The following is a 12,695-nucleotide window of genomic DNA, read 5'->3' as shown; positions in this document are numbered from 1 at the left end:
TGCTGGTTACATAGAAACTTTTGGTTGCCTTCCAAAATTAACAGGTTTCTGTCTCAGACGTTGTTATATTAATGTTTGCCACCAACTGTTTCTTTTTGTCTTGTTTTGTAACATAGAAGCTGACCATCTTCTGTGATATCATACTTAAATACTAATTTTCTTTTTTATGTCTACTTGTGTCCTGATCCAGATTCAAGCCTCGCGTTTTGGACCTGAATGTGTCAGTACCTTAATCCATTGTTTCATTAAGTTCCATGTCTGTCATAGTGTGTGGTAGTCCTGCTTAGAATTTATGTGTGGCATGTAGTATAATTCTGTCGCTGTTTATTGTCATACAGTCTTTTTAGTCTTTTTAGTTGTCAACCAGAGTTCTTAGTTATAGATTATGCATGTCTATACAAATTATTTTTTTTTCCATACACTGACACATTTTTTTATATTTTTAAACATGACTGTACCTTATGTGATTAAGTTAAATTTTACCATTATGATTCTGTTCTTTCTAAATTGAAATATTAATTGCAGTGGATGGAAAAATGTCAGTTATGGATATTGTTAGTGTTTTGCTGTGCAATCTCCCATTTAATTCAATGTACGGAGGTTTGCAATTCAGCAACAAAATTGTATATTTTAAACAATCTTTGTTAAAAAATGTATAGTTCACTTGCTTACTTTGAAAAATCTAAAGGAACCCTCTGTTCAAACTGATCCACTGTGTTCATGTTAAACGCAGGGCCTGAGGGAATACCTTTTTTGCTGTTCTTTGAACCCCTGTCTATTGCCCAATCCCCTCAGGCACTGCACTAGACATAACACTGTGGTATGCCTGGAGTGTTCCTATAACTATTTTCATCTCTGTTACTGTGTGCTAAAACGGTTTGTCTTCAAGCCATTTGCTTTATTTATTTATTTTTAATTAAATTAACTTATTTTATTAATGTAGGAGTCCTGCCAGTCATTTATAAAAGATCTTTTAGTGTGCATGAAAGATGCAAAATTAATTTTTAATACCATAGCTTTGCATCAGTGTTATCGTGTTTGTCACAGACTTGAAATCTGCAGCTTCTGTCATTTTAATATCTTATGACAAAAGTTCATGTTCTGACTTCTGTCAAGTTCATTGTTATAGGGACATTCTGTGGTTCACCATACACATCAATGTTTACATCCTCATTGACTTGACTACTGGCAGTTATGTGTGTATATATATGTGTGAGCTTAAAACCTGTAACTTCAGGTGGATGATAGCCCTCATAAGAAGTAAGTCGTTTAAAAGAAAGTTTTCACATTTTTCATGTACATGAAAGGGCCTTAAAAAAGTGTATACAGAAACAAATACGTGGAGATTATCGAGCTACAAAGCAATTCTATAGTAATAATTCACAGATGGAGACAAACAGACATGTTATAAATATTCCCTTCATCCCTGATATAAACCATGGTTTTTATTCATAAACGTATATGTAGAGCATTCTTTATTATAATAGTCGCAGCTGAAGCGCTCGTGTTAGGTCTCAGCCGCTTCGTGTCTGTTCGGCTATTTCCGGAAATAAATGTATCGGTGTACGGACTCAATACAAAGTCTATGAACCCGTACTCCGATACATTGGCTTTCCGGAAAAAGCCGAACAGACCCGAAGCAGCTTAGCACTCACAAGCGCTTCAGCTGCTTCGTTCTAGCGATTAGTGGGGGTCTCAGTGCTCGGACCCCCACAAATATAAACTTCTGACATGTCACTATGACGTCAGAAGTTTGTCAAATGTTTAGCTACACTTTAATTATATTGTGTACTATGAGAGGAGAAAATATTAACCAGAAGGATAGGAATGATTTGTCCCAGAGTCATTCATTCTGTAGTAGGTTAAAGGCTATGTAAACCTTTGAAAGGTATATATTTTTTTATTTTATTTTTTTATAAAAAGGTGTATCAGTGTGTTTGGTGCAACTTTTCAAATACTTTTTATTAAAACTTTGTTTTCATTTTTTAGATACAGCTGCTCTGTATTCTCTATACAGAGCACCTTTTTCTAGCGCTATTTACTAAAATCAGTCAGTCCCACGGACCTGATGGGTTCAGTCACAGCAGGTCCTGTCTCTGACACACAGGAGCCACCTGTAAACTATCACATCTAAGTTATGAACTTAGATGTGATAGTTTACAGTTGACGACGGAACCCGTAAAGGTAACCGTAGGGTAAAACAAATTTGGAATAAAAAGTATTTGTACAGTTGCACCAAACACACTGATACACCTTTGTGTTAAAAAAATAAATAAAATTGTGTTTCAAAGGTTTATATAGCCTTTAACCCCTTCCCGCTTCTGGACGTACTATTAGGTCATGGCAGCTGTATCGTTCGCGCTCCATGACCTAATAGTACGTCTCGGGAGTAACGGCCGTTTCGGCCGTCGTCCCGACACATACAGGAGATGTGACAGCTGCTGTCTCGTACAGCAGCTGTCACAGCTCCTACAGCGGGGACCGATCGCTGTGTCCCCGCTGATTAACCCCTTAAAAGCCGCGTTCTATAGAGATTGCGGCTTTTTAGGGGTTAAGCTGCCATCGCCGGCCTGCTACGCGATAGCGGCCGGCGATGGTGACTATGGCAACCAGACACCAAATAATGGCGACCGGCTATGCCATAGACGGAAGCCTAGTGGGTCCTGACAACGTCAGGACCCACTATGCTTGCTGTCAGTGAGTAGCTGACAGTTCTAATACACTTCACTACGCATGTAGTGCAGTGTATTAGAATTGCGATCAGGGCCTCCTGCCCTCAAGTCCCCTAGTGGGACAAAGTAATAAAGTAAAAAAAAGTTTAGAAAATAAAAGTTTTAAAAGTATTAAAAGTAAAAATCCCCCTTTTTCCCTTATCAGTCATTTATTATTAATAAAAATATATAAACAAACAAATAAACTATATTGCCGCGTCCGTAACGGCCTGACCTACAAAATAATTCGTTATTTATCCCGCACGGTGAACGCCGTAAAAGAAAATAATAATAAACCGTACCACAATCACAATTGTTTGGTCACTTCACCTCCCAAAAAATGGAATAAAAAGAGATAAAAAAGTCGCATGTACCGAAAAATGGTACTGATCGAAACTACAGTTTGTTACGCAAAAAATAAGTCCTCGCACGGCTTTATTGATTGAAAAATAAAAAAGTTCTGGCTCTTAGAATAAGGTAACACAAAAAGTGAATGATTGTTTACAAAACAAATTTTATTGTGCAAACGCCATAAGACATAAAAAAAAACTATAAACATATGGTATCGCCGTAATCGTATCACCCTGCAGAATAAAGTGAATATGTCATTTATAGCGCACGGTGAACGCTGTAAAAAAAAAAGAATAAAAAAACAATAGTAGAATTGCTGTTTCTTAGTCACCACGCCACCTAAAAATAGAATAAAAACTGATCAAAAAGCCGCATGCAAGAAAACTACAATGGATTCCTCAAGGAGTCTAGTTTCCAAAATGGGGTCACTTTTGGGGGTTCATAATGTTTTGGCACCACAAGACCTCTTCAAACCGGACATGGTGCCTAATAAAAAAGAGGCCTCAAAATCCACTAGGTGCTCCTTTGCTTCTGAGGCCAGTGCTTCAGTCCATTACCGCACTAGGGCCACATGTGGGATATTTCTCAAAACTGCAGAATCTGGGTAATACGTATTAAGTTGCGTTTCTCTGATAAATCCTTTTGTGTTATAAAAAAAATGGTATAAAGAGGATTTTCTGACAACAAAAAAAATGTAAATTTCACCTCTACTTTGCTCTAAATTTCTATGAAACACCTAAAGGGTTCATAAACTTTCTAAATGCTGTTGTGAATACTTTGAGGGGTCTAGTTTCTAAAATGGGGTATTTGATAGGGGTTTCTAATATATGGGCCTTTCAAAGCAACTTCAGAACTGAGCTGGAACCTAAACAAATAAATAAATGAGGCAATACTTCGCTTCTTACATTATACTGATAATGAGCCGTGCCCACCCCGAGATGACCCCAGTTTTGACCGTTTGTATAAACGGAGACCCCTATTAGACCGTTCCAGTGCCCAGTTTTCCCAAGCATACACCCCAAGAAGTGTATTTCTATTGATGAGTCCCCGGTACATTTTAAAGGGAGGGTTCAATTCCGCGAGTACCTGCCGGGTAAGAGGGCAAGGTATGGCGTGAAGATGTATAAGCTGCGAGAGTGCATCAGGGTATACCTACAGGTTTAGGATATATGAAGGAAAGGCCACCCCCAAACCAGACTGCATCCTGGACTACAATAGGTACATGGGAGGGATGGACTTGTAAGATCAAATCCTGAAGCCCTACTGCGCCATGCGGTGTGGTATAAGAAGCTGGCCATGCACATGATACAGATGGCCTTGTACAATGCATACATGCTACGTCGATGTGCAGGCCAGACGGGAACTTTCCTGGAATTTCAAGAGGTGATTATCAAGAACCTAATCTTTAGGGACCAAGAAGGGGGGGCACCCAGTACTTCTGGAAGCGGGGCCACACGCATCGTACCAGGGCGGCAACACTTTCCAGGAGAAGTTCCCCAAACTGGCAAGAAGGGAAAAAGTCAAAAGAGGTGCAAAGTCTGCTATAAGAGGGCGATAAGGGATGACACAATATATCAATGTGACACGTGTCCCGAATAACCAGAGCTCTGTATGAAAGAGTGTTTTAAAATTTATCATACATCCCTTGGTTTATAATTTACCCCAATTTTATTTACCCTGATGCACTCCGCACAGCTTATCCCCCCTCGTCTTTCCCCTCTGAGCCCTGCTGTGTGCCCAGGCAGCTGATAACAGCCACATGTAGGGTATTGCCATACCCGGGAGAACTCACATTACAGTTTATGGGGTGTAGGTCTCCGGTCAAAATGCTCACTACACCTCTAGATGAATGCCTTAAGGGTGAAGTTTTTAAAACGGGGTCACTTCTTGCGGGTTTCAACTGTACTGGTACCTCAGGGGCTTCTGCATACATGACTTCGCACTAGAAAATCCCCAGTAGGCCAAATGGTGGTCCTTTCCTTCTGAGCCCTCCCATGGGCCCGAACGGCAGTTTGTCACAGCAAATGGGGTATTGCGGCACTCAGAACAAATTGCGCAACAGAATGGGGTATTTTGTTTCTTGTGAAAAGAAGACATTTTCAGCCAAAACTACATATTATTTGAAAAAAATAATTTTGTTTTAATTCCCAGCCCAATTCAAATAAGTTCTGTGAAAAAACTATGAGGTCAAAATGGTCACAACACCCATAAATGAATTCTTTGAGGGATGTAGTTCCAAAATTGGGTCATTTGTGGTTGGTTTCTATTGCTTTGATACCTCTGGGGCTCTGCAAATGCGACATGGCACCCGAAAACCAATCCAGCAAAATCTGGACTCCAAAGAACACACAGCGCTCCTTCCCTTCTGAGGCCTCCCATGGGCCCAAACGGCAGTTTATTGCCACAAATGGGGTATTGCTGCACTCTGGAGAAATTGGGCAACAAAATTAAGTATTTTGTTCCCTGTGAAAATAAGAAATTTTGATAAAAAATGACATCTTATTGGAAAAAATTTCATTTTTTTAATGTCACAGCCCAATTGAAATAGGTGCTGTGAAAAAACTGTGTGGTCAAAATGCTAACAACAACCATAAATGAATTCCTTGAGGGGTGTAGTTTCCAAAATGGGGTCACTTTTGGTGGGTTTCCATTGCTTTGATACCCCTGAGGCTCTGCAAATGCGACATGGCACCCGAAAACCAATCCAGCAAAATCTGGACTCCAACAAACATATAGCGCTCCTTTCCTTCTGAGCCCTCCCATGGGCCCAAACGGCAGTTTATCACCACAAATGGGATATTGCCACACTAAGGACAAATTAGGCAACAAAATGGGGTATTTTGTTCCCTGTGAAAATAAGAAATTTTGATCACAAATGACATCTTATTGGAAAAAATGACTTTTTTTTCATTTCACAGCCCAATTCAAATACGTGCTGTGAAAAAACTGTGCGGTCAAAATGGTATCAACAACCATAAATGAATTCCTTGAGGGGTGTAGTTTCCAAAATGGGGTCACTATTGGGGGATTTCTACTGTTTTGGAACCTCAACACCTCTTCAAACCTGGCATGCTGCCTAAAATATATTCTAATAAAAAAGAGGACTCAAAATGCACTAGGTGCTTCTTTGCTTCTAGGGCTTGTGTTTTAGTCCACGAGCGCAGTAGGGCCACATGTGGGACATTTCTAAAAACTGCAGAATCTGGACAATACATATTTAGTAGTGTTTCTCTGGTAAAACCTTCTGTGTTACAGAAAAAAAAATTAATAAAATTGAAATTCAGCAAGAAAAATGAAATTTGCAAATTTCACCTCCACTTTGCTTTAATTCCTGTGAAATGCCTGAAGGGTTAAAAAACGTTCTAAATGCTGTTTTGAATACTTTGAGGGGTCTAGTTTTTAAAATGGGGTGTTTTATCAGGGTTTCTAATACATAGGCCCCACAAAGCCACTTCAGAACTCAAGAGGTACCATAAAAAAAGGCTTTTGAAATTTTCTTCAAAATATGAGAAATTGCTGTTTATGTTCTAAGCCTTGTAACGTCCAAGAAAAATAAAAGAACGTTCAAAAAACGATGCCAATCTAAAGTAGACATATGGGAAATGTGAACTAGTAACTATTTTGGGTGGTATAACCGTCTGTTTTACAAGCAGATGCATTTAAATTCTGAAAAATTCGATTTTTTTCAAAATTTTCTCTAAATTTTGAAATTTTGCACCAATAAAAACTGAATATATCGACCAAATTTTACCACGAACATGAAGCCCAATGTGTCACAAGAAAACAATCTCAGAATCGCTTGGGTAGGTTTAAGCATTCCGACGTTATTACCACATAAAGTGAAATATGTCAGATTTGAAAAATGGGCTCTGAGCCTTAAGGCCAAAACTAGGCTGCGTCCTTAAGGGGTTAAAGAAAAAATTTAAGGTTATTCAGTGCAAGGACATAGCTGACCAGGAGAGGGTTCAGAGGAGGGTGACCAAGGTCATTTCGAGTATTGGTCGGTTTCATTACTAAGAAAGATTAGAAAACTTGAGGTTATTCAGTTTAAAAAAAAAAAAAAAAAAAAGATGGCTTAGGGACCATGTAATTACTATGTATACTGTAAATCGATCAATGGACAGTAGAAATATGTTTCTAATGATCTTTTTACATCTAGGCCACCAACCATGACAAGGGGGCATCCTCTACGTTTCACCATTATGGTTTCACCATTATCACATACAGGGATTCTTTACTGTGAGAGCAGTGAGACTATGGAACACTCTGCCACAGGATGTTGTGATGGTTGATTCTTTGATGAAGTTCAAGAAGGATCTGTGTGTCAGTCTTGAAAGTTATAATATTACAACATCAGATGTTCTAGGTTGCTGGGGATGGGTTGTTTACCCAGGAAATTATTTAGAGTAAGAAAGGATTTTTTCCAACTAATATATGGCATTTTGTGCCTTCCCCTGGATTCATAGGATTATAGTTGGGACTTGATGGACCTGTGTTTGATTTCAACTTTGTAACTATGTAACTCTGATAGGGAGGCAAAATCTCTCCAGTCAGTCCTCCCCTCTACTATCTTCTAAACTAAAGTATAAAAATACATATACATTTATTTACTGGTTCCCAATTTTGGAAGCACTCATGGCCACCATTGTTTCTGCAAATGTACAGATTCTTATACTGGTCTCCAAAATAGATCCTGCATGGTTCACATTTGACATATGAGCCTTGTATTAGGCAGTGGCAGAACTTATTATGGGAACTGTCCAGCAAACACACATCTAAAAAGAAATGTTTCTTAGAGAGTCTGAAGGACTCCCTAATAAATAAGTAAATAGATATAATGGTAAGGTCCAGTTTTTGAAGCTGTGGTGACTAGCAGTATAAAAATAATGTTCTTCTTTGTAGCTACTAAACTGACTGTAGCATAGACAAACACTTTTTGTCTTGTCTCTTAGTGTCACCTTGTGTTTGCTCACAAAGTTACCATATCACAACCATAAATGGGAAGGATTGAAAAGTGAAAAACATGGAAGTAGGGTAATGCAGATGGAGGGGACCTAAAACCAGGGGTGCACCATCCATGAGCAGAGTCCCCTTTTGCTAGCTACAGGGGGAATCAGTTTGCAAATAAACAGTCTATCCCTGCAATTCTTACCCTCCATTTTTGGGAGGGGAGTTGTCATTTCACTTTTCACCTCAAACAGCAAAGATGGTTAGAAGCACCCTTGTCCAAAGCAGCATATAAAGTAAAAATGCTTTGGAACATGATTCCTCAGGGATTTAGAATTAGACATAGTGTTACCACTTTACAAAGCATTAGTGCGGCCTCATCTAAAATATGCAGTTCAGTTCTGGGCTCCAGTTCATAGAAAGGATGTTCTAGTGTAGTAAAAAGGTACACAGAAGAGCAACAAAGCTAATAAGGGGCATGGAGAATCTAAGTTATGAGGAAAGAATAAAATAATTAAACCGATTTAGCCTTGAAAAGACACGACTAAGAGGGGACATGATTAACTTATATAAATATATGAATGGCACATACACAAAATATAAACCCCCATGTAAAACCCCCTCAAAAAACAATGGGGCACTCCCTCCATCTGAAGAAAAAAAGGTTCAATCTACAGAGGCAACAAGCCTTCTTTACTGTGAGAACTGTGAATCTATGGAATAGTCTACCGTGCACAACGTCTGAAACGCGTAGGCCCCAAGACTGGACCGAGACACTCTCCTACCTGCACACCAGGATTCCTCCCTCTGGACCCTGTTTTAACTTTGATACTTAGTAAACTTGGAAAGTTTCCATTTTATCCTCTACATCGCTGGATTCAACCCTCTGCCTTGCCTGTCCTCATCCATCGTGTGCCGACACGAGATTCCGTTCGATGTCCACGACACACATGCCAAGTGTCAGGTGAGCTGGAGGATCCCTCCCATATCTCCTGTGTTATCTGCTCGGCTTCTTCCTCTCGTGCTCACCCTCTCAACACATATGTCCCATTGTGGACAATACAAGAATTTACTATTCACGTTTGTGTATAATTATCTCGCTTTGAACAATTGTGCAGCAGAAGGAGTTTTTTCATACAAGTCTGTCATCCTAATAAGTCTACAGGGAATCAATTATTTATATATCTCAAGATTTACAATTGTCATATGCTGGCTATAATTTCCTTCTATTTGTTTTTAAACAAAACTCAACGTTCTACCTTCCAAGCATTTGGAGAAAACACCTATTGTACATAGGCAACTAGATATACAACACTACAACTATTTACTGTTCTCGAGCCTTAATACAATATGTCTAACGAAGCTCAGTTAACCAGATCTGAACTGGCCGCAAAGGTTTTTGGCAACATCGGAAAAACCTTTGAAAGAAACCCTGATCTGGAAGACTTATTCCACAACTTGGAAAAACATTTGGCACAAAAGGCAAAATTGTGGTGGGACCTTACCACCCTGAAAAATTATGTCTCAAATGACATGATCCCAAGGGGTCTACGCCTTAGAAAAATGCCTTCCTTTATATACTCTGAGGACTTTCAGAAAGAATGGAACCAAACCCTATCTGACTGTTCAATCAAGTTAATGAATCTAATTACAAGACAAGAAGAACAAAAACTAACAGAACTGGAAATAAAAATAGCAGAAATCAAAAAGGATTTGGATGCCCTTTCAAATTCACCTTCCTATTCACAACTTGATGCTCGCATGTCTTCTTACATTGATAAGCTAGACCTCTCTATAGCAGAAACAAAAAAATCTAAATTTCAACGAGACACAAGAGATTACATGAACAACGAAGTATACAATTGGAATAGAAAAGAACGCAACTTCACTAGACCCAGACCCATCTTGAAGAAACGCAATCAACAATACAAAAGATATAGAGACATCCCCAGTAGAGTAAGCTTCAGCTCCACGGAACCCGACTCTGCAGAAGGCTTCTCAGAAGAAGACAATGGGGGATCATATCCCCGTCTTTATCACAGACAAGAAGACAATACACAATCATCAAAAAACGAGGAAGGAGGGGCGGGAGGAAGCACAAATTGGCCCTATCAAGAACAAACCCGTCACCTCCGATCCCGAAAATTTCAACACCACTAAACTCCAATATAACGAATCTCTGATCTTGTCCCCTCACGACTGAACAAGAAGAAGTCCTTACATTGGGCCTCAACTTCGCCCCTAACAATAACTTCAATTTGTTTAATACACTACTAGATATAAACAAATTCATTCGCAACTTGACCGTCAAAAAATATTTTCTCAATGTAGACTCCACCACAACAGAAGATCCTAATACCACTACAGCATTTCCAAGCCATCCTACTGTAAATTTCCAAGAAAACAAACAACAACTCATATCCAATTTTTCCTTTCAAGAACATAGAACCCTAGCATGTTTGGAAAGTCTACAGAAAGAAATTCCGGAGCAAACAGTCACGATGGCCTCCAACTTCACCACGTCTAACTCTAAATTTTATCCCGTGAACTCACGAACAGAATCCATGGATCGATTCCAACTTATCATTGAACAAGAACTACAGACCATAGCTGATAGACTCAAAACCAACCATGTAGAACCCAACATGCCTACTCGTTTAAAGAAAGCAATAAAGTCCTTGAAGGACAATAAAGAACTAACGATAAAAATGGCAGACAAAGGCGGAGGAATTGCTATCATGAACAGATCAGATTACCAAAAATCAATATTAGACATGCTTTCTGATGAGAATACCTATAAAAAACTTGACACAAATCCTACAGTCAAAATTAATTTCCTAATGAAAAGCTTACTGAATGAGGGTCTCCAAGGGGGGTTCATCAATCAGAAACAATTTAATTACTTGTATGTCGAACAACCTATCACTCCCATAATTCATGCTCTACCCAAAACTCACAAGCAAATTAACCCTCCACCCATGAGACCCATAGTCTCAGGGATTGGCTCGATACTAGAAAAACTATCAGAATGGCTCGACACCCTTCTACAACCCCTGGCTCAGCGAACTCCAGGTTTTTTAAAGGACACAAAAAATGTCCTCACCTCCCTGAAAGACAAAGTTTGGAATGATGATTATACCTGGCTAACCTGTGATGTTGTTTCGCTTTACACATCCATCCCCCACCATGTAGCCTACACTGCTTTAGAAAGCCATCTTCAGATACACAGTACCTATGAAAAAAATGTTCAAATCTATATCCTAAATGTACTGATGTTCTTAATGAAGCACAATTTCTTCCAATTTGATGGCAAATACTTTCTCCAACTGAAAGGCGTCTCTATGGGAGCCAAATTCTCCCCATCAATTGCAAACTTGGTAATGGCCTGGTGGGAGGAAACATACATTTTCTCCAGCAACAACATACATGGCAAAGACATCGAGTGGTACGGAAGATACATCGATGACCTCCTGTTAATATGGAAAGGTTCCATCGATCTCATCCCAAACTTCATTGATTATCTCAACCATAATCCCTACAATCTCAAGTTCACCTACAACTACGACAAAATGTCTATAGTCTTTCTAGACTTGGAATTAGAGGGAAAAACAGGTCAAATCATATCAACCCAAACACATCGGAAACCTACCTCCGCTAACTCCATCTTGCATGCCAAGAGCAACCACTCCAAACACACAATTAAAGCCATCCCAGTAGGAGAACTCCACCGTGCAAAAAGAAACTGCACCTCAGCGAATCAATTCAACATAGAGCAAGAACAAATCACAACAAGATTTATCAATAGAGGTTATCCACTATGGTCCCTATCCAGGGCTCGCGACATCATTACCAAAAAACCAAGAGCCCAACTTTTAGAACACCACCAACCATGCAAGCTGGATTCCAATCAGCCGATACTGGTCTTACAGCAAAGCAACCAGTTTCAGGAAATAAAACACCTAGTCAATAGGTATCTACCTATCCTCATGGAGGACAGCGACCTGCGGTCTATCCTCAAGGAAGGATGCAAAGTAATAGCGAGAAAAGCTCCATCAATAGGCAGCATCCTCTCACCATCCGCATTCACATCACACGAGACCAAATCTACCTGGCTGGAAACCAAAGGGTTCTACAAATGTGGACAGCATCCCTGTAAGGTATGCCAATATGCATATCCCACGAAAACTTTCTGTGACTCCACGCAGTCAGACACATACACCATCCAAAATTACATCAACTGTAATACTGAGTCGGTCATTTATGTCATCGAATGTACTGAATGCTTATTAAAATACATAGGCTGCACAAACCGGAAACTAAAAATTAGGATCCTCGAACACCTCAGCTACATAAGAAATCCAAACATCACAAATATTTCAAGTGCCTCCAAACATTTCATACACTACCATAACCGTACAATCAAAACTTTTCGTTGCTTTGCCATAGAAAAAATTAATCTTCCTAAACGAGGAGGAGATCTGAAACACAAAACTCACCTGCGAGAGGCCTTTTGGATATATAGATTAAAAACAAGGTTCCCACTGGGACTCAATCTCAAGAAAGAACTCATGTTCCAGTACTAATCCAAGTCATTACATCCTTCGCATACCGTGTTCTCATATAGTTGTAGCCATGCCAGAATCGATTGTCCCAAAATATGTACTTTCTCCATCCGCATACCCAAGT

At 39.4% G+C, this 12,695-nt stretch overlaps 1 protein-coding gene across 2 annotated transcripts in view; it reads left to right on the top strand.

The window, feature by feature from the left end:
- The window catches only part of ADCY1 (adenylate cyclase 1), a 763,759-nt gene that overhangs the window by 358,239 nt on the left and 392,825 nt on the right, over positions 1-12,695 (top strand). Inside the window, exon 6 of one of the 2 annotated variants that reach the window (XM_075827012.1) lies at positions 191-220. The exons of the other annotated variant lie outside the window; for it this stretch is intronic. Within the exon in view, the coding sequence (XP_075683127.1) occupies positions 191-220 (30 nt within the window). The remainder of the gene's footprint in view (positions 1-190; positions 221-12,695) is intronic. 2 annotated transcript variants of the gene reach the window in all.

Source organism: Rhinoderma darwinii, chromosome 5, assembly GCF_050947455.1.
Source record: "Rhinoderma darwinii isolate aRhiDar2 chromosome 5, aRhiDar2.hap1, whole genome shotgun sequence".
Lineage (NCBI taxonomy): Eukaryota > Metazoa > Chordata > Amphibia > Anura > Rhinodermatidae > Rhinoderma > Rhinoderma darwinii.
This window is presented reverse-complemented; position numbering and strand designations above follow the sequence as displayed.